At 38.8% G+C, this 21,537-nt stretch overlaps 1 protein-coding gene across 5 annotated transcripts in view; it reads left to right on the forward strand.

The window, feature by feature from the left end:
* tnpo1 (transportin 1) overlaps positions 1-18,052 on the forward strand; it is a 22,022-nt gene extending 3,970 nt beyond the window's left edge. For 4 of the 5 annotated variants that reach the window (XM_067574716.1, XM_067574714.1, XM_067574715.1 and 1 more), the window contains 20 exons: positions 4,498-4,631; positions 5,310-5,391; positions 5,908-6,030; positions 6,242-6,360; positions 6,688-6,748; positions 7,631-7,799; positions 8,041-8,193; positions 8,312-8,537; positions 8,684-8,855; positions 9,146-9,232; positions 9,356-9,463; positions 10,223-10,381; positions 10,470-10,557; positions 10,645-10,743; positions 10,871-10,966; positions 12,893-12,968; positions 13,943-14,042; positions 14,135-14,209; positions 14,505-14,644; positions 14,780-18,052. In XM_067574716.1, coding sequence (XP_067430817.1) covers positions 4,498-4,631; positions 5,310-5,391; positions 5,908-6,030; positions 6,242-6,360; positions 6,688-6,748; positions 7,631-7,799; positions 8,041-8,193; positions 8,312-8,537; positions 8,684-8,855; positions 9,146-9,232; positions 9,356-9,463; positions 10,223-10,381; positions 10,470-10,557; positions 10,645-10,743; positions 10,871-10,966; positions 12,893-12,968; positions 13,943-14,042; positions 14,135-14,209; positions 14,505-14,612 — 2,235 coding nt within the window. In that variant the 3' untranslated portion in view covers positions 14,613-14,644; positions 14,780-18,052. Of the gene's footprint in view, positions 1-4,497; positions 4,632-5,309; positions 5,392-5,907; positions 6,031-6,241; positions 6,361-6,687; positions 6,749-7,630; positions 7,800-8,040; positions 8,194-8,311; positions 8,538-8,683; positions 8,856-9,145; positions 9,233-9,355; positions 9,464-10,222; positions 10,382-10,469; positions 10,558-10,644; positions 10,744-10,870; positions 10,967-12,892; positions 12,969-13,942; positions 14,043-14,134; positions 14,210-14,504; positions 14,645-14,779 lie in introns of those variants that run through there. The other variant, XR_010924700.1, reaches the window with a different exon arrangement.
* The last annotated feature ends 3,485 nt before the right edge of the window (positions 18,053-21,537 follow it).

The raw sequence follows: 21,537 nt of genomic DNA on the forward strand, positions 1-21,537 counted from the left end.
CCCCACCCCCTCCCCCCTGTACAGACATTAGTGCCTGTCTGTCTGTCGAGACCTTAAAAATCCTTTCACCCTGTAACACCGTTATATGCAGGATATGCAAGATTTGATAAATGCAACAGCAGCTAAAATCTTTTGCAGAAATCATATTAGATGATAGTTGATATCAGAATGAAATATATCCTCTGACAAAACTGGGGAGCATTAAAAATGGATGAAAAATTGAACGCTGCTACATTTGTCGATGCTTTATTGTAGTTTTGTAGTGGGAGCTGGCAGTACTGAGGTTTTTTAAATATAAATTCTCATCAGAAGTTGGTTAAAATATGTTTTTGCAACAGCTTTTTGCCATAAGGTGTGTGTGTGTTTGAGTGTGGGGGAGGGAGAGAGATGGGGACAGATATTTGCGATCACCAGTCATCGCTCACTTATGCTATAAGTAAGCATGTTTCTATGTCTGGGCACAGACCGCTGCATGCCTGTTCATTTGTTTATTTATTTATTGTGGAAAGGAAAGAGCTGGGTCAGCTACAAAAGCGGCATCTGGATAGCATCCCGTTGGCCAGATGAGCTAAAGGCAGTCTCACAGCTGGAGCAAGCAGCCACAGCTACAGATTATTCAACACGGAATCATTTTATTCTCTTTTTTTTTTTTTTATCCTTTTTTTACCAGAAAACCATATGACCTCATTTTCTGACTTTGGCTCACACCATTACCCAGAATAGCTTTTTTTTTTTTTTTTATAATGCGCACATCAGCAAAAACAACAGTGATTTATCCTTTTTGATCAAGGTCGTTTTTATTTTTATTTATTTTTCACCATATGCAAAATAGAAAACAGTATCCAAACTAATCCCAAGTATCCACCCAGCCAGCCCGCCTACCCACCCACCCATCCACCGCTAAATTAAAACCACACACTTGCCGAAGAGGAGAAACACACAAAGCAACAGACGGACAAACACACAGTCAAGAAACAGAATCTCAGAACAGGTGTTGCCGTATTCCTTCATTATCCTTTATTGCTCTGTAGTATAATATTTATCATCCATCGTATCAAGTAGAGCCTTTTCTCCTCAGTAGAAGTGCTTGATGTCATCCGTCGCCGATGATATCAAACACTTCTCTGGTTACAAGATGGGGATGGTGCATAAATGCCCCCATTGTGGCAAACGCTAAAATCTCTGTGCCAGTACAGCAGCTCGTAGTGGATCATCTGATCCGTGTAATGATACCGCACCCATACTTAGACTCGCATAAACTCCGCGGTAGTTAATAGGCTGTCAGCTGCATGTGCCTGTGACATCAGCCTCTATAGGGAAGGTGGATACATTACGTCGGAGAACACACACACACACATTAAACAGCACGTCAAACCAGTCGTGCTATATTCGGCTCTGTCGAAAAAAAAGTATCCCGGACAGAGTTGTTCACCACAGCTTATCTGAAATTTAAATTTGAGGAGTGACACAAAAATGGCTCTCGGTGGAGCACCACAGCCCGCCTCTCTCTCTCTCTCTCTCTCTCTCTCTCTTCTCTCTCTTATAAAGCTCATTCAGAAGCAGAGATTTAGGTCAGCTATTTACTGCAGAGGATCTTTAAGTGTATGTGTGTGCGAGGCTTAAAACCGAACAGCGACCGAATGTAGCGGCTCCTCATAAGACTCAGTATGTTTTTTTTGAAAAGCAGCTTGCGAGGCTGGAAAGCTTCTTAGCATCTGATGTTGAAGATAGTTCAATTGGCGCCGGAATGAAAAAAAAAAAAGCGTCTTCTAATTATATAGTGAAAACACTTTTATAAAAAGTATCAAAATGTTTTATGCCTGGTGTCATTGAGTTAGGGAAGCAAAGATATTTTTGCAGTGCAGTAGGTTTCATTTATATTAAGTTTTTTAATACTTTTATGGTCATAGTTTAAATGGATGTGGTGAATTTTCCCAATAACGATAATAGCAATAATGATACTTTAATTATTTTAAAGGCGCAATGAAGAATATTTTCAATGCTCTTTAGCACACGCTAGCTAGCTAGAGTCTTCATTTGGAAACCATCTCTCCTTTTTGCTCTCACATAATGAAGTGAATGAAAATAGACAATGGTAGACCTTAAATTGATGGAGCTACTGCCATACTGTTATCTGTTGGATATATTACCTGGGGGGGGGGGGGTTTAATATGGAAAGCTCTTTCATATCTGTTTTCACTACGCTTTTTTTCCCTTTGTTGTGGACAATAGCCTAATCTGCTTTGTTTGGCTTTGTGAAGGAATTAGTGACTGCTTGTTTTTCTTGCTTGAATATATATTTTTTTCAGTAAAGCTTAAGTGGATGTCAGGGTTTATCTAAACCAGGAAGAATACAGTAGACTCTTCTGCACACCATGTAAATGTTCCAGCTTGCTAATTGTTGTAGCAAACCATAAATAATCCACATCTATTTTGGGAATATTTTTGAACTCTGGGAGATGTATGCCAGCACATGTGAATACAAATATCGTATGTTGACTTCAGGCCTTTTTTGATCAGTCTACATGTTCAGCATTGTGCAATATATCTGTTATCCATTTGTATCTATGCAAGATGACCGTCCTTACTATGAGTGTGCAAAAGTCTTGCACTGAGCCATAATTCTTGCTGATGTCAGTGGAAAAAGGAGGGGTTGGGTGGATACACGGTACTGTACGTGCACACATGCACTGCCCCAACTGTAAATATACACGGCATAAAAAAGGCAATACAAAACCAATAACATCAGGATTTGCAGCTGCACCGCAGGTACTGTCATGTTTGTGGTTTAACAGCAGCAGCAGCAGTTGTTGGAAGAGCTCCCTGTGCCACCGCGCTGCCGTGCCCCCGTCTACACGCTCTATAAAAAGACACCAGCAGGTGTGTCGGATGCCAAGTGTGAATATTGGTGGTTCGCTTTATATAGGTTTTACCCGGGAGCTGTTTTACTATTTTGATTAACGGCAGTTTGAAAGTGTTTGCCATGGTGTCGCGAGGGTCGAGTTTGATTCCGCTCTAGAGGGCGAACGATCACGCATGTTAATGTTTTTTCACCTCGGTGCTCGTTTCAACAGCGGCACATTCAAATTTCCAGAGCAGGAGGAGTCTGAAGGAAGGAGCTGTTGAGTTGACTAAATGCATGCCTCTCTTCGCCCTGGCTCGCTGTCATCTGCATGACTTACATTCTCGCGTTTAATGACCTTCCATAGCAGGACTCGAAGGGAGGATTACACTTTAAACACTCAGCGTCACTGGAATGCTTGAAGGCCACTCCCGTTTCTCTGCCCTTCTCTGTCCACATACAAACACACTATATTACATTTTTAAGTCAACGTGAGCGGTCCTGCTTCATACATTTTCACAAGCAGTTACATTTCAGCATATTATTGTTCCCAGAGCCCAAATATGATGCTGACATTTATAAAACTAAGCAAAATTATAGAATTCTGCTCCTTTTTTTTTATTGATTGGGGGAAATTTAAGGCTGCTTTTTAGCTTCACAAGTATCAAACTTACTCTTTCAGCTACATCAGGTCTACATCACATACTTATATTATTATATTGTATTTCAAAGACTCGACACCAGCAAGCAAGTCACACACGCTTCAGGTCACTTAATACTTTTTGGGGATTTTATATGCATAGTTGCTGTAAGGATCAATGACTAAGGTGTTTTTCTAAATACGCTTTCACCTTGTCTCCTCCCGTCAGCGACCTTGACACATTCTCAGCCTTACCCTCCTCATCTCGTTTCATCCCTTCAGCTCCCCCACATATTTTTTCTTTTTTTTTTTTTAAAACCATTCTGTATCTGTCATCTGAAAGGAATGCCGACACAGGAACAGTTTCCATGGAAACACATTTCAGACAGCGTCGGTGTCAGCGCCGTGCTGTTTCTTGTATCTGTTACTCCGACTGCATTTTTGTGGGAGAGAGACTGACGTCTGCAGCATATCGTGAGCGTGCATACTAACCATCAGTCAAGCAGCTAGTATTAAGAAAGTGTTGCAAGAGAGATGCTGTATGTGTGTGTGTGTGTGTGTGTGTGTGTGTGTGTGTGTGTGTGACTGCTTGCCAACTGTTTGAAGATTATTAGAGCAGAAGTGGATGAATCCTATTGAAGATGAGCAGGTTGAACACCGTGCAAAAAATTATAGCAAGGTCCTTTGACCTATCTGTATGTTTACAGGGTCGATAAAATATGAACATCTGTCAACAGTGTGTTGAGAATGTACCGGAAAATAGGATGGAAACACAAAACCAAAAAGGCTAAACAGAGTCTTCCACCTCCACAAGCCCTTCTGTGTATAGCTGAGCCTGCAGTTGAACCTGCCTTGAGGTTGGGTGGGGGCTGAGCTGAGTATTATTGCTGTTATTATTATTGCCAGTGGTATCTCAGTAGTTGGGAGAATAACCTGCCTACTAGAATAACATAGTTATGAAATTTGTTATGGAATTCTCATCACTTTCTTTTTTCCTTTTCTCCTCGTCCCTCAGGGAGCGTTTGGAGCCTTGCAGAAAATATGTGAAGACTCTGCTGAGATCCTGGACAGTGACATGCTGGATCGTCCTCTTAACATCATGATCCCCAAGTTCTTGCAGTTTTTCAAGCACAGCAGCCCCAAAATTAGGTATCAAATTTTCTTCTGATACTTGCCAATTTTTGGCGACTATAAAGCAAACTTTAAATCGTGCCTACATCAAACACGTTGCTTTCCAAAGGAGGCACATTTGTTAAATCTGTTACTGCTGCAGTATTCTTTTAAAGGATCTATTGCATTACAGGTAAAATGTTTATGAATTCCAGTTACTTATTGTTAACATACTGTATGTTTAGTTAGTAAAGAGTTTATTAGTTTATTTTGCAGATATTTTCCTGACTTCTGCTCTCTAACTGTATGAATCACAGGTCCAACATTTATTGTATTTGTTGCATAGAATTATGAGCTATTAAGGGAAAATTACAAGTTATTTATTTATTTTTAGTCCCACTTTTTAACTTACGGTTTAATCATCAACTTGTGAGTATGTTTTATGCTGCAAATACATTTATTTAGATTTGCATATCGTACAGTATATGTGCAAGACCGGCTAAACGTCTAATTGTGCAGGACTAAAGGTCTATATGACTATACAGTTGAAGACTCTAGTCTGTTCTTCAGTTGACAGAAGAAAAGAGTTTCTCATATTAGAGGATTAAATTAGAGGAGATGGTGTAAAAAGAAGAAGACAGAGGCTGCATTCATAGCGTGCAACATGTGAGGAAAACATGTTTTCGCGACTGTTAAGTTGTGGTTATTGTGTTGCAGGTCTCACGCCATCGCCTGCGTCAATCAGTTCATCATCAGCAGGACTCAGGCTCTTATGCTGCACATCGACCCTTTTATTGAGGCAAGTCTGGTTGTAATATCACAATAACATCTTAGCATATGTGTAGCTTCCTCTTTCAGGTCACTGTCACTTTGGCAAATAATACAAAGCTACCTCACAGTTTGCTTGTGGTTTTGTTTTGTAGTTTCCATCAAACCCTTTCTTTGTAGTCCCCAACTTTTCTTGGCCTTTTTACTTAGTTTCACAATTTTTACTTCTTGTTTTTATTTCTGAATGTGTCATTCATATTTAGAGGTTTCACAGTAGAAACAACTCGCAATAAAATGCTAGCCTGATATTTTACCCACAGTAACATGTATCACAATACAGGAAATTACATACAGATTTTATTTATTCATTGTATGAACCCACAGTACCAGTCAGAAGTTTGGACACACCTTCCCATTCGCTTGAATTAGAAAGTGTGTCCAAACTTTTGACGGGTAAAATACCTAGAGTTTTAGTGCTTTTTAATAGCAACATGTACGGTTTAATTAACCAGTTATTCATATCCTGGTGTCTTTCTGTCCTCTGTAGAACCTGTTTGCGTTGGCGACAGATGAGGAACCAGAAGTGAGGAAGAATGTGTGCAGGGCTCTAGTCATGCTGCTGGAGGTTCGTCTGGACCGTCTCCTGCCACACATGCATAACATCATAGAGGTGAGTGAAGCTGGGAGGGGGGGCTACAGGCTGAGGTGAGGCTCTGCTAAATACTTATATAATGTGCTATAAAGATTAAGAGTGTATACGCCCTTGATGGCACCATATGGAAGATGTTGTCTCAGTTAGGATGCAGCAGTGATTTGAGTTTGGTACTTTAAGATTATAGTGTTTAGGATATAAAATTCATTTTCTCTTCATTTCATCTCAGTACATGCTGCAGAGGACTCAGGACCAAGATGAAAACGTGGCGCTGGAGGCCTGTGAGTTCTGGCTTACTCTGGCAGAGCAGCCGGTGTGTAAGGAAGTGCTGTGTGGACACCTCTCCCAGTAAGAATACACACACACACACGCACACACACGCACATCAGCATACAATTCATAGACTGACACTCCAGTCCAAATATTGAAAGCTGTTGAATCATAGCAACCTTGGCAATAAGTCAGTGAAGACCTTGTCCCAGGATGATATTCTTCCTCCTCACCTCAAGACGGCTGATTAAGAACCTTGGCTGTTGACCTCAGCCGTAACATCTGTCACCCTGCTGTCACATTAAACTGTGCCCACAGCAGGAATCAGATGTGAGTGATCGCTCATGGGCTTTAACCTACCCTTGCCCTTTGTTCTCATAATTTTTCCTCTGGCCTCCTCTCCAGGCTCACTCCGGTGCTTGTCAACGGGATGAAGTACTCTGAGATTGACATTATTCTACTCAAGGTCAGTTTATATAGCTTAATATTTGTACCTGTAGGTAAGGCGATGAAATTGCCCCATGACTCAGGATGACATACAGTTCAATTAAGCGGTTCGTAGTGACTGTGTGGTTCAAGTACATTTGAGTTAAATATATTTTTACCGCAATCATTTGTAGACGTTGGTACGTTCTGATGTTTGTAGATCATTCAGCCGTGTCAGAGGATAAGTTCACAATTTCTCAAGTCTGTCTTAAAACAACAGTCAGGCGCCCAAATTAATATTGAAACAGCTTTTGCTGGCTGTAATACTTCATTCTGTTCATAATGACCATTAGAAAATCCCCTCCAAGTGCGCTTACAATTTAAATGATGGGGAACTAAATCCACAGTCTTTGAGCAAAAAAATGTATTTAAAAGTTTAGTATGAGACTTCAGCCATCTGAGTTAGACGAATAAAGTGGATGTTTTAGCCTTTTTAGTAAAAAAAAAACAAAAAAAAACCTCTCTCTGTCTCGACGGACATCGTTTTCCTGTTCAGCTGCAGTGGAAGGATAGTAATAAAAAGAGGGAATCTGGCACTAAAATGACTGTAAATTTGAAAGACTTGATTTCATTTGGGTGGCTGCAAGCCTCACATTAGCGTCAAGTAAACTTTTAAATACATTTTTGTATGGAAGGAAGTTTTTGTCCCCCATCACTTGCATTTAAAGTGCATTATGAAGGGATCTTCTAATGGCCACTATGAACAGGAGGAATGATTACAGCAAGAAAAACATGTCAGTGTTCATTTGGGCACCTGACTATTGTTTTAAAACATACTTTAAAAACTGTGAACCTATCCTTTAAAAGTAATGCTCATGCAACATATGAGTTAACCTCTGTGTTCCTGTACGTTCATCGTCAGGGGGACATCGAGGAAGACGAGGCCATTCCCGACAGCGAGCAAGACATCAGACCCCGCTTCCACCGCTCCCGCACAGTTGCCCAGCAGCACGAGGGCGACGGGATAGAGGAAGAGGAAGATGATGATGACGAACTGGACGATGATGATACAATCTCTGATTGGAACCTGCGTGAGTTCAGTGCCTGCGTAAATGGAGCTGTCTAGATCTCTCTCCAGCGTCGGGCTCCTTATTGATATAAATCTTCCACTTTCACAGTCTCCCTTCCCCTCATTTACTGAATCAGTGTCGGGATGTGTACTGATTACCTGTCTTGTGTTTGTGTTTACTGTACCTGTGATGTCTGTATGATGTTTGTCTGCAAACATCTTTGTTTGTATGTATGTCTCTCTACTTTTTCTCTAAATGTTAGGTAAGTGTTCGGCAGCAGCTTTGGACGTGTTGGCCAATGTGTTCAGGGATGATCTGTTGCTGCACATTCTGCCCCTACTCAAAGAGCTGCTCTTCCATCCAGAGTGGGTAGTTAAAGAGTCTGGTATCCTAGTGCTGGGCGCTATAGCTGAAGGTAAGAAGGGAAAGAAAATGAAGTAAGGGACTAAATATAGGGATTAAGTTCCTCCACGGGATATGGAATAAGAAATGCCTGCTTCAAAAGACGACTGTTCCTATCCTTCTATCTCCAGGCTGCATGCAGGGCATGATCCCATACCTGCCCGAGCTTATTCCCCATCTCATCCTGTGTCTGTCTGACAAGAAGGCCCTGGTGCGTTCGATCACCTGCTGGACACTGAGCCGCTACGCCCACTGGGTCGTTAGCCAGCCGCCAGATATTTACCTGAAGCCTCTAATGACGGAGTTACTCAAACGTATTCTAGACAGCAACAAACGTGTGCAGGAGGCTGCTTGCAGGTGAGCAACAAGTCCCGATAAGGCCGTGCAATTTTACAGCAAATTAGGAACTCTGCTCTGCATTTGGACCGGTGCCACCCACTCGGTTTTCCTTCAGGTGTTGAAATGCATCCAGATTTCTTGGTAACAGTGTGTTCTTCCCTCAGTGCCTTTGCCACTTTGGAGGAGGAGGCTTGTACAGAGCTGGTGCCCTACCTGGCATTCATCCTGGACACACTGGTGTTTGCTTTCAACAAGTACCAGCACAAAAATCTGCTGATTCTTTACGACGCCATAGGAACACTTGCAGACTCAGTGGGGCATCATCTGAATAAACCGGTATGCAGAACAGAAATGAGTAGTCAGTTTCACTTCACATTTCCATGTGAATCTAACATTAGCCCATACGATTTACGCCTTCTTCCTCATTTTACTTTTGAAGTGCTAGTCGTGGTAAGTGTACTTTCAGAAGTTATAGTTCTAGACAGGATATCCAGAAGGTAAACCAGCGTCAACAAATTCATGCTTCTAAGATTCATTTCTTTGAATGAATTACTGTGTAATTATCATACTCACTCATCACTTGCATACTGTGTTTTTTGTAAAGACTAATTCAATTTAATTATTAGGAGTACATCCAGATGTTGATGCCTCCACTGATCCAGAAATGGAACCAACTGAAAGATGAAGATAAAGATCTCTTCCCTTTATTAGAAGTGAGTTTCTTAATGCATAATTAGAAAGTGCAAAAATCTTTGCTAACATTAACGGGGCATAGCATCAGTTGTTTCAGGCGTCAAGTCGTCTGACTGTATGTACTCCCTGTCTGCCTTCTTCAGTGTCTGTCATCTGTAGCCACCGCCCTGCAGAGTGGCTTCCTGCCCTACTGTGAGCCTGTGTACCAACGCTGTGTTAACCTGGTCCAGAAGACCCTTGCTCAAGCCATGGTGGGTGTTTAGGACCCTCAAACACACTTTACTATTATTTTTAAATACAAGTTATTGACCCTACTTCCTGCAAAGCCAGGTAAAACTTAAAGCTGCCCTAATCTGTAATTTTTATATGAACAATGGATCAAATAGCTATGTATAATGTGAAAGGAGATGCTTGTAGTGAAAAAAAACACCAATAATTATAACCTGAAACTAGTTCCCCTCAGCTCTGCAGAGCTTTTGAGTCTCTTTCAGCTCATTGTTTTGGTTTTAAGGCCTGTAACTTTTTTTGGTCCAGTCTCACTGCTCTCTGCTCTCATCAACCTTGTTTTAAGAGGCAGCTGTTTTTGGTGAAAAGGCTTTGATATACCCACCGTACACTACCTGCTCAACACTACACAGATGACAGTTAAAGTTGGCAACTAGCTGGTGAACATAGTGGAACATTTAGCAGCTAAAGAGCCAGATATTTTCCTTGGGAACATTTCTAAATGTTGTTTACACATTTTATATGAACTTTATAAATCGAAAAATGTGTCAGTGTTGCATTTACTGTTGGTTGAGCTGCCCCCAAGTGGCCAAAAATTTACATTACTGCAGGTTTAATATACAAGTGTACAGATAAATTATACCTTCAATCACCACCACAGATGATGGGAACTACATCTTCAGGATAGAGAACTGACTTAGTAACTCACGCTTCTTAAATAAGTATAATATGATTATCCAGTAGTTAATTAAATTCAACTCATCTACCATCCTTTACTCTTCTAGCTTCATCAGTCCCAGCCAGACCAGTATGAGGCCCCCGACAAAGACTTCATGATCGTGGCTTTGGATCTCCTCAGTGGACTGGCGGAGGGTTTGGGAGGCACCATTGAGCAGTTGGTTGCTCGTAGCAACATCCTGACCCTCATGTACCAGTGCATGCAGGTGAAGACCTGTGAAAATGTGCAACATGCCACTTATCTGATAAACTGATTGCATAGTTCACCTTTTGTTGTTCTCCCCAACCATTCAGGACAAAATGCCAGAAGTACGTCAGAGTTCTTTTGCTCTGCTGGGGGATCTGACCAAGGCTTGTTTCCAGCACGTCAAACCATGCATTGGTATGTTCTTTTAAGTTGACTATGAAGCACTGATGTGGCAATAAATTGTTAGTCAATTGCTAAATTGACTCACTTTCCTTCTTCCAGCTGATTTTATGCCCATACTGGGTACTAATTTAAACCCAGAGCTAATATCAGTGTGCAACAATGCTACATGGGCAATCGGAGAGATATCTATACAAATGGGTGAGTGCTTCACTTGTAACACATGTTCACTATATATTTCTATATATTGTGCTTGCAAAATACAGTCACCAGAGTGAACCGTCAACAGATTTCTTTCCATCAATTTTTATTGTTCCTACTTTCTTAGGGGCTGAAATGCAGCCGTATGTTGCCATGGTCCTGCACCAGCTGGTGGAGATCATTAACAGGCCCAATACCCCAAAGACTCTACTGGAAAACACAGGTACCACTCTGTGGCAGTGCTGAGCCAGCCAGCCAGGTTGCCACACATGCAGGGAGGTGCTCACACACTTAGGTCCATTCAGCCAGGACTCACCACACCCACTGGAGTGCCTGCCCTGCCCTTTAATCTTTGTCAAAAACCCTTCCCAAGCCGTGAGCCTTACAGGTTTCGCTGGTTTCTCCAAACTATGCAAAATATTTCAGCTACTGATTTGTTACCTAGCAGCGTGGCCTTTATAAACAGAGATGAAAGAAAATTAAACCCCGGGCATACCCTGGTGTGAAATTCTTGACACTCTTGAATCGAGCGAGCCATGTAAGTGCCCAGACTTGGAATTAACCAATGTGGATTGACTGTGCACCGTCAGGTGAAGTAGAATATTGAAACAGAACAAAATGCAAGGCATAAGCAGTGTGTGAGATAGATAGGTAAGTCCACAGCCTCACATAGTTAAATTTTACCAAGACAAGACTTAAGACAGACATATTTACACTGAAACAATAACTACTCATCAATGATTTAGAGAACACCTAACGTGACTAAATGTAGGGCAACTAGTCTAGAGCATTCTTAAAAGAAAGGTTACACTCTGCTCTTGTATCACAGATTAAACTGGAAATTGTGATTTGATGAGTCAAAGAGACCATCCCATTTAAAAAGATTCATGCAAGGGTTAAGTGTAACCTGCCTAAATAAAAGAAAAACTAGGGACTCAGTAGATGTGTTCCTGTTTGTTTGCTGTCAGTTTATTTGTTGCTTTTATTTACTGTTCTTTAAATGTGGATGCATATCTGCCAATAGATGTTAAATGTTGTTAAGAATGGCCAATGTTTGATGCAGGATACATGATATTCATAACTGTGTCACGCCAGTCGAATTTTCATAAGACTTCATTAAAGTCTGCATCTGACCAGTGAACCTTTTCACCATTTGTCGCATGTTTTCAATGTATTAATTGAAAACACGACAGTGGATACAAAGGATACAAAATGAATCAACTAAATTGTACGGTTTGGCCTTTTTTATAAATTTTAATATTTGCTTTAGAGACTTCCAGTTTATTGCTGGAACTAATTTTGAACAGACAGCCATGTAAAACCACAGCTAAAGGTGGGTGTGGCGACGCATTTTTGGAGTGCATGGCGGCACTTTTCAGCTTCTCTCTGATCAGCTGATCCTGCACTGAACTTTATTCTAATGAGCATACCATCTGCTTTCTGCATGTGTCATTGGACTGTTCATAAATGCCTGTTTGTTAATGAGAATGTTGCATAGTTTTGTGTCTTTTAAACTTAGGTCCTCCCTCCTCTCTGCCTCATAAGAACCTGCTGTGCTGGATACTAGTCTCCCTCCATGTAGTTGGCTTGGAGTAATCTGTCATTTCTTTTCAAAAGAACAAAAAAAAAACACAAAAAAACATTTCTGTTTCTTATGTAAAATTAACATTTGTGAGTTTAAGGGAGAAATCTCTGAAAACCCAAGTGAACTGCTCTTGTTTAGGCCAGTCACATACACATGCTACAGCTTAGCTAGCCTGTGTCTTTACATTTTAAAAAAACCTATATTTTAATTCAAGCTAATGAATTTCAATCATCAAAGATTTGAATAGCTGTTTGATCCATATGATTTCTGAAAGCAGATGCCATTGTTTGCCTTTTTCTATGAATGTCTTGTCAAAGTTGTCAATGTGTTCTCCCTTAAACGTGTTGTATGTTTTTTTAGAGTGTCATATTTTACATTCTCCCCCATGACTGAAGGGGCAGTAATAATCAACACTAGTGAAATCTTCTGTTTATTATCATACACAGATTCTGTTGATTTATGTCTCTGAGTTGTTTGTTTTTTCTTTATTTTTCTCCTCCCCTCCTCATTGCTCATGTCTTGGTTGGCGTTTGGTGGTGTGTAACCGTGATTGCGTTACCTTAGCAATAACAATTGGTCGTCTTGGTTACGTTTGTCCTCAAGAGGTGGCACCCATGCTACAGCAGTTTATAAGACCCTGGTGTGTATTATTCAATCTTTTATTTAATTCATCTTCTCTCTGCTTTCTTCCTCTCTTCTCGTCTGTCTCCTTTTGCTCCCCTTTTTTCTTCCCTGTTGCTCTCCTCTCCTCACTTTCCTTCTCAAAAGAAGTCTTTTCAGTTTTTTTAGTTTTTTTTTTTTTAGTTTTTGTTTTTTTCTTATCAGTTTGTAATCATTGCCAACCATGTGACTAACCCTGTCCTCTTTTAGGTCCTACTTGTGATTTGTTTTTTGCCTCAGTAGCACCTTCATGTATTATACATTAATTTGTTTAATTTCTAGTTTTTTGTCATTGTTAACTGTCGCTAACAACCTAAAAGATGCATGGGATCAGATTTGTCACATGCCTGCTGGTTCAACAACAGAGAAAGGATGCAGTCTTTGCTGCAAAAGAGCATTCCTAAAGCCCTTTCTCATTTAGTAGTCACCCAGCTGCATGTGCCTGTCCCAAAAGTACCCCAAACCTTCTCTAGTCAATCTGTCAAAAAGTAATATTTTCAAGGTGCTATAGATGAGGTTTTGCTGAACACACTGCTCATAGACAAAATTTGAAAGTTCTTAGAGCTCAGAGTAGTTGTGTTTTAAAAGTAAAATGTTTGATTTGTTTTTATTTTGATCTGTTTTGTGTGCATGCTTGACTTTTTGTGGTTATCTCGGGTCGTGATAGACACAATTTTCTCCTCACATAGAGTGTAACATGTATTTGTAAGGAAGACAAGTACTGATGATAAGAAAACACCTAAATGTTACATTTGTATTAAGGGTAGCAATAAGCTATATTTGTTACATATCTTTTACATTTCTTACAAATGTGTTGATATTTTTTATAGAGATATTAATGTTTGCTTTAGTCATTCATAGTGTCAGCTGATAGATTCATACAAGTTTCTAAAATTGTTACTTGAGCATTCATTTGATATGTCTGATGTTAAATTTGGCCGTCCCTGTTGTCAGGTGCACCTCTCTACGAAATATAAGAGACAATGAGGAGAAAGACTCTGCGTTCAGAGGAATTTGCACTATGATCAGTGTAAACCCGGGAGGTGTAGTGCAGGTGAGGTCAAGCAATAAGATGGTAGCGTGGTCAATGTGTTGTTAATCGCTCCGGAAGTTGAAAAGTTGCCTCACCTCTCTTTTCTGGAACAGGATTTTATATTCTTCTGTGACGCAGTGGCCTCCTGGGTAAATCCAAAGGATGATCTGCGAGACATGTTCTACAAGGTAAAAGCTGAAAAGCTGCGTTTTAAACACAAATGACTCAAATTCAGATGACTTGGAATGGATTTCTTATTCTGTTCAAACTAAAACTGAAATTAGGAAAACTCATTTAGGCTTTCAATACAATTCACTCAAGCATTCATTAATTTGTATATTTACTGACTTAGTCACCCCTCCTGCCCCCCAGTGGCCAACTGGAAGAAGGGCAGTGTCTGCAATAAACCTGTCATGCACTAGATCTATTTTGACAGGCTTGGTTTTAACTTGGTATGAACTTCCCCCCGGTGTTTAATTTCAGATCCTTCACGGGTTTAAGAACCAGGTGGGCGAGGAGAACTGGAGGCGCTTCTCGGATCAGTTCCCCATGCCACTGAAAGAGCGGCTGGCAACCTTTTACGGGGTGTAACTGTTTCCACAGCAGTGTGCCTCATCACTGGGGTCAGTTTCTTATCTGATATAATATGCTATTGTACTACTTGTACTACTAAATACTACTTATTTACAGTGGTGTAGAAGAAACGTTGCTGTAGGAGTGTGTTCCAGTCTGACTCCGGTCTCTCTTTTTCTGCACAGGTCATTCATGATGGGAGACAATATAGGGAACCTCTTTTACCCAGGGAACATGTTACCCTTTACTGGGGGGAAGGGTCTGCCTGATAAGGGGAGGGAAGGGGTGCAAACCCCTCCCCGACCTGGTGGACGGGGTGGGAGGGAGGTGGTACCTGCAGTGCCCAGTGCCCCTATGCACAGGCAAAGGGGGGAACGGGACTGGCAGAACAACCTTATCATGGGAGGAAAATTCATGTAATCACATCTCAATCAGAAATAATGAAATTTATCACCTTTTTTCTCTACATTTATTCCTCAAACATCATTTTCTGTCACTTGAACTACTGAAAAGAATGGAGAAAACTTTGCAAAACTCTATAGCATTTGCTCTTTAATTTTGGTTAGATAAGGAGTTTGCACATATTGAAAGGTTTAGTGTTTAAAATGGTCTTCAGAGTAATCATTTAAGCCACGTAAATGGCATGTGGCAGTACAATGAAACTGAATTCTACCAGTGGAATAGAAGACTGTTCTTGAAACGTGAAGTTTGAAGGTTCATCAGAAGATATTTGATAGCTTAAAGCTAAGGGAGAGCAGCTGACGCTAAGAATGCATCCTATTGGATCCAACCCTGGAGAATATAGTTTTATAATGCTGCATATCACCAAGAATAAGTTATCATCTTTATAGTTACCAGATGATTTCAGTGTTCCTATTCCTTAGCAGGGCAAAGGCTGTTAATTATGTCACTGGAGGCACAAGATTTTTCTTTTTAAGAGCAGCTTTTCTGGGAATAGGTAGCATGCTTGTATCATTGTGGAAAGCTGTAGAACATTAGTGATGTATGTTGCGTTTGACAGCTGTCATTGCCCTGTGATAAGGTTCTTCTTTGACCTTGTAATTTATCTATTTACAGTACTTTTTTGTTTTGTTTTATTTCCTCTACCAGAGAATTACAGCAATCAGCTGTAACGTAGCATGACTGGGTTTACACACCAAAATTTAGGAAATGTGTCAAATCTTGACTGTGATGTAACGTCGGAGTGAATCTCTCAGTTTGGTCTTGTGGTGTGAATGTGACATGGACATTCATCAGCAAGCATATCAGAGCTTTAGATGCTTACAATCCTTAACACTGTCTGAGCCTCATGAAGGAAAAATGAAGGAGAAGCACGCAGGTTAACATCCTATTAGCTGGTCATCATCAGTCTTGTTTCTTGGACTTAAACCGCTATGACGCAAATCCTGTCTTGGTGATTTTTGTGACTTTGGCTGTCCGAACCATGCAAACCACCGAATCAATGTTAGATATGTTTCTTTTACAATGTACTGAAGTTTTGTTATCGGTTGTTTGGCTTCTTGTGCTATAAGCATGATCTTGAGGATGACTGTAATGTTTTGGGTGGTTGTGTTTCGTGGGGTACTTGGATGCTTTCATCTCTTGCATGTTGGTGGCCCCTCACACCCCAACATATAGTGGGAAGGGGATTAAGGGAGGGAGGGGAGCTTCAATTAAAGGTTTAAAAAGTACATAGTGACCGTTTATGTATTGCAGCACTGGGACTTTTATAACTTCACATAAATCTTGCTGGAGTGTTCTCCCTTAACTTTTACCCCTTAGCTGGATGTATAGTTTTTAAATACTGTGAAACCACAACAATGTTATTGTCTCTGGTTGTTTTGCGCTGTTATATTTTTTAAAGTGTATAAGTTACATGTAGCCTGAATGTATTCCATGATGGGTTGGAGAGATCACAAGATTTTTTTTTTTTTAAATATTGTTTGGTTTTTTAATGCCCAGCCAGTCATTTCTCCTCTGCTGGCCAGAGTAATAATTGCAGTATTTTAACCCTTTGCGATGCACATGACAGGCACTTAGAATTTAAATTGCAAGTGCTTGAATTTAACAATGTAGCCAAAACCCTTCAGAATATGACCTTAGTGTTAACACAAATCATTAATTAAGTAATTGCTGCTAAAATGTATTTAATGAATGCAATAAAAAAATGTGATGCAATTGGGTCACTAGATTGTACAAGTAGTTCAGTGTCTTAGATAAAATTTTATATATTTCACAATATGAAATGTATAACTGGTCTCTGAGATTTAATGAGGTAAACAATGTTGAATACAGGATTTAATGCATCATGGAATACAGAGGCAAATACTTGTATGTGCCACATCATTTTGTGTTTTTGAGGTGATTTTGTCTGTCACATTCCAGCTGTTTGGCATGCAAAAAAATGGAGTAATCACGGCTTGATGGGGTGTGTGCGTGTACACAGTCCTGTTATTCTTTCACCGAAAGAGTGTAGGTCTATAGAACACACATGAAACAATCCCCACCATTACTGTGCTGTATTTCTGACTTGACTGCTGCTATACATTGTAGGTGTGTTTCACTACTTGAATATGTGTTTTCTATGTGTTAACCTCAGGTTGTCCGTGTTCAGTGTTGTTCTTATTTGTTTTTATCATTTGCCCAATGTGTACGCCTTTATGCATCTCCTTTAAGAAAAAAAAAACTGAGATTAGTAAAACTTTCGCCCTATGTATTAGAAATGGATACCCATGGGTGTTAATTGACATTAATGTTATATGTGTGCAACACTGCTAGCTCTAAAATGTGACGGTATGATCAAACACTTAAAATTACAGCTGAAAAGCAGAGGGGAAGAAGGAATTGTGTTAACTTGTACATACTTTATGTACCTTTTGTCAAAAATGATTGTTATCAGACTACATATAATATATAGTGTAATGTGTACACAACGCCTTGAGAGCAAATACTTTGAGGTTTTGTTGGTGTTTTGCAATAGTTATACAGTATACTGTATCTGAAGAGACAGGTAACGCCTAATTTAAAAGCAAAGAAATAGTTCAACAACTTGGTATAAACATAATGTTTGCAAATATAAGTTTGACTTTCTATGAAGCTTTATTGAAAATTTGTATTTTATAAAGCACCCACCAATATTAAGGAATGTCTAGTCAAAGAACTCCTGTATTCTCATCCTCACTTAGCCTTCAGACTTGATTAGACTATCTGCCTTCATCTTTTTTGCTAATAAAAGCAAAAACATAATTTTGATAGACACATTTTGATTTTTTTTTTTTTTTAAATAAGCTGCTGAATTTTAAAAAAGTAATACTTTTGGGGCCACCAAATATTTTGGATCATGCAAAGAATCTATATTGTACTGTAGTAATTTTGTAATATTTGTAAGATGATATAGTGGGTGTGACTGGTTACCATTGCTTGAATCTGTACATTGTTCCAATAAATTGTTTACATTATTACGGGCTTTTGTCTCGTTTTTTCTCAAATTTTGCAGATCATTTTCGCACTGCAACTGCACAATGTTAACATGCAAAGAAACATGGAAGATGTTGATGTTCAGCAGCACCTCTCTTAAGTATTTCTTCTAACTGCTGTGTCAGACCTGTCCTATCTTTTATCAGTTCAGACAATGGCTGAGGCCCACGTCACCTGACAAGGGTTAATCACAGATTCCAGCCCTAGATTTTAGAGTTGCATTTGACTTTGCATACATGTCACATTTCACACTTTGGGTCCACTGTATGATTATAATCAAATGTTCTGCGATAGGCTTTAACTGTATCATCATAATAGTTGGACAGATATGAAATATTTATACATGCATGAAGCTAAATACCATTTTTTTAGTACATCTAGGTAGAAAAAAAGAAGAAATCCATAACACAAACACTAATTTGTCCATTAAAGGGGTAAAGACACTAATTTAATTGAGGCTATGCAAATATCACAATGCTGCACCATGCATGAATCCAAATCTCTCCATTTTCTAGTTGTTTGCCAAAATATTTACACTTGAAAGTGTTCGAGTTGTTTATCATAGCACTTATTTGTGGAATCTGTGCTACCTTAAAGTACCAGATCACTGTCAGAAATATTAACATTTCAACAGTTAAAAATTGTAAACAGACTAATTAATATAATACACACCTGCATAAAAGAAACCTGAAATTTTAGATGATTGGGCATCAGGGTTTGTCTAAGCTATGTCTGTAATAATAATAATAATGATAATCATAATAATAATAATTTATGATTTCATTTATCATGGGTATTGCATATACTGCTGTGATTTGGTGTATGTTTATTTTCGTTTATAATGTTTTATAATAAATTTTAACATAAATGTTTCACCTAAATCACAGTTTATCCTACTTAATATTTTTAACATTATTTAGAACAATACATGTACAATTTCTTATAAGAATATTGATTATACATTCTTAAAAAAAATAGAATCAGATAAAACAACAGCAAGGCTACATTGACAATATACAAAAACAGACAAACACATAAATAAAAATAAAAAATAAAATAAATACTTGTACATGATTAAAATAAATGTACTTAAAGATCCCCTCCAGACATGTTTTAAAATGTATATAAAATACTCTACTTTGAATAACAATTTGTGTCTGATAAGGTTTTTTCACGAAAAAGTTCAATTACCTAGTTAGAAATCCTTAAAATTACATCTACTCCATTAAAAATCTATGAATATGTAATTATTTTTCATTTTAAAAGTTTAACTGTTAACATGATGTCTCCTACTTCACTGAGAAGTCTCAGTGTCTGTACACTAGAGGCTTCAAGTTTCCACATCACACTCGTGAGATACATACCGGACCAGGATCAGCTTCCAAAATAGTTGTGATGTCACAAATCATGCTTGTAGGGAACTTAGATTCTCAATGAGCACAGAGAAACTTTCCACTTTCAGTAGATGAATGTGAAAGGTGAAGCTCAAACATCCAACTGAAGGGAACAAGAAGAAAAACACATTTTGAGTGGAGGGGAACTATAAGGCAAAACATATTTACATAACAGCAGTCAATGCATCAAGTTTTGATTACATTTCAATACATAACTAAAAATATACCCATTGTATCATAAATCATTTATGTATTGAGATCATTTCAAGGTAATTAAATTAATAAATAAAAGCATACAGTCTTGGTCAAAACACCAGAAAACTGCAACATAGCTTTACTTTTTTTATCCTTCCCAATCTGCTGCTGCAACATTTCCAGTCTACATGAGTTTTCCCAGCAACGCAGTACTTTTATGGAGGACCACAAGTGCCTCAGAGAGGCTAAATGGAGAGGCTAAAAGGAGAAGCTAAATGGAGAGGCTTAATGGAGAGGCTAAATGGGGAGGCTAAATTGAAAGGCTAAATGGTTCAGCAAATCAATGAGCTAACATGTTAGCTAATAGGAACAGGAAATGCAAATGCTAATGGTAAACGGAAATGGAATTGCCCTTTTAAATGAAAAGCTTCTTAATTCAATTTACAAATGTAGTTATTTATTTCTCTTTTTAAACTGCATTTTCAAATTGATTTTGAAGTTCCATTATTCATTTATAAATTCATTAATGTATTTTTAAAGTACATACTTATTGACTATTTTATGTTGTTTTTGTAAATCCCTTTTTAGCTATTTATTTTATTTACTTTTGAGCCTATTTATTGATGGATTATTATTTCATTTGGAAATTCCTTTTCTAATTCCACTTTTTATTGCCCATTTAAACAACTACAAAGAGTTTTTAACTGGTTATTAAACAGTCCCAATTTAATACTGATGCCTCTATATGAGCTACATAAGCAAATGAGACCATTAGCAAGAAGACTGGCTATTTCCATATAGTTATTCTAAATGCCTGCCACCAGGTCGGATTCCCTTCAAAATCAGACAAAGTGATTTACGTCATGCAGACCAGAAGAGTCTATGTTTACATTACATTTAGCATTGTAACATGAGGGAGTACGAATACATTACTAGGACGAGGGGAGGAAATTTCTCTTTGTTTGATAACGTTAAAAGTAAAGTTAGACTTGTTGTCAGTTTCCTGACTCATTTTAAAAAAGACGAGAGAAAAAGAGAGAGAGCGCGAGTGGCTGAGAACATGAGCGAGAGAGAGCATTGGTGGTTGAGCAAGCTAGAGAGTGACTGAAGAGAGGGAGTGACGGTAGAGAGAACAAAGCAGTGAATCAGAGAAGCAAAATATTATTTTCCTATTGTTTCACAGTGGTTACATTCTAGAGAACAAATAAACACACCCACACCTCCACACAACTCAGCAGGAAGGTGCTGCATCGCTGGGTTTAGTGTGAATGCAGCCTTACATGTAACCTAGGTGTATGAGCGGTACTAAAATAAAGTTTACTTTGTTTCACCATCGGGATATGTCACAATTATTAATTTTACATAGCCACAAACAGATACATTACCTCATCACTATGCATCCTGCAAGCAGCTGTTTAAAAGAGAAAAACACTAGCCTATTAAAAATAAGTTGCATCTTTCTTTTCCTTGCTTCCAAAACAAATGCACGCTAATCAGATCAAGGTGGTGGTGCTCATTCTGGGAAACACTACCGTTTTGTCTACAGGGGCTGCCGAAATGAACACAAAATGAAAAGTTCCTTCTAGTGACTTTAAAATATTAAATAATGAATTACTTGTAATTAAGTAAATTTAATTATGGATTAAATGATTAATTTGTAAACCAATTTATTAATCCCTGTTTTATTGTACAATTAGTTATTAATTTTTTTTAAAATGATTTATTTCATGACACTTTTGGTCCTCCATACACTTTTACCCAGCGACGGCTCGTCGGTTGGTTGAGCTAGTGAGCTGTGTATTTTTTCAATCCGCCATCTGCAGCGCTGTTTCGTCCCCTAAAAAAAAAACTCCATTTCTACTGGAAGAAAGCATAGA

This window comes from Thunnus thynnus, chromosome 19, assembly GCF_963924715.1.
Source record: "Thunnus thynnus chromosome 19, fThuThy2.1, whole genome shotgun sequence".
Classification (NCBI taxonomy): domain Eukaryota; kingdom Metazoa; phylum Chordata; class Actinopteri; order Scombriformes; family Scombridae; genus Thunnus; species Thunnus thynnus.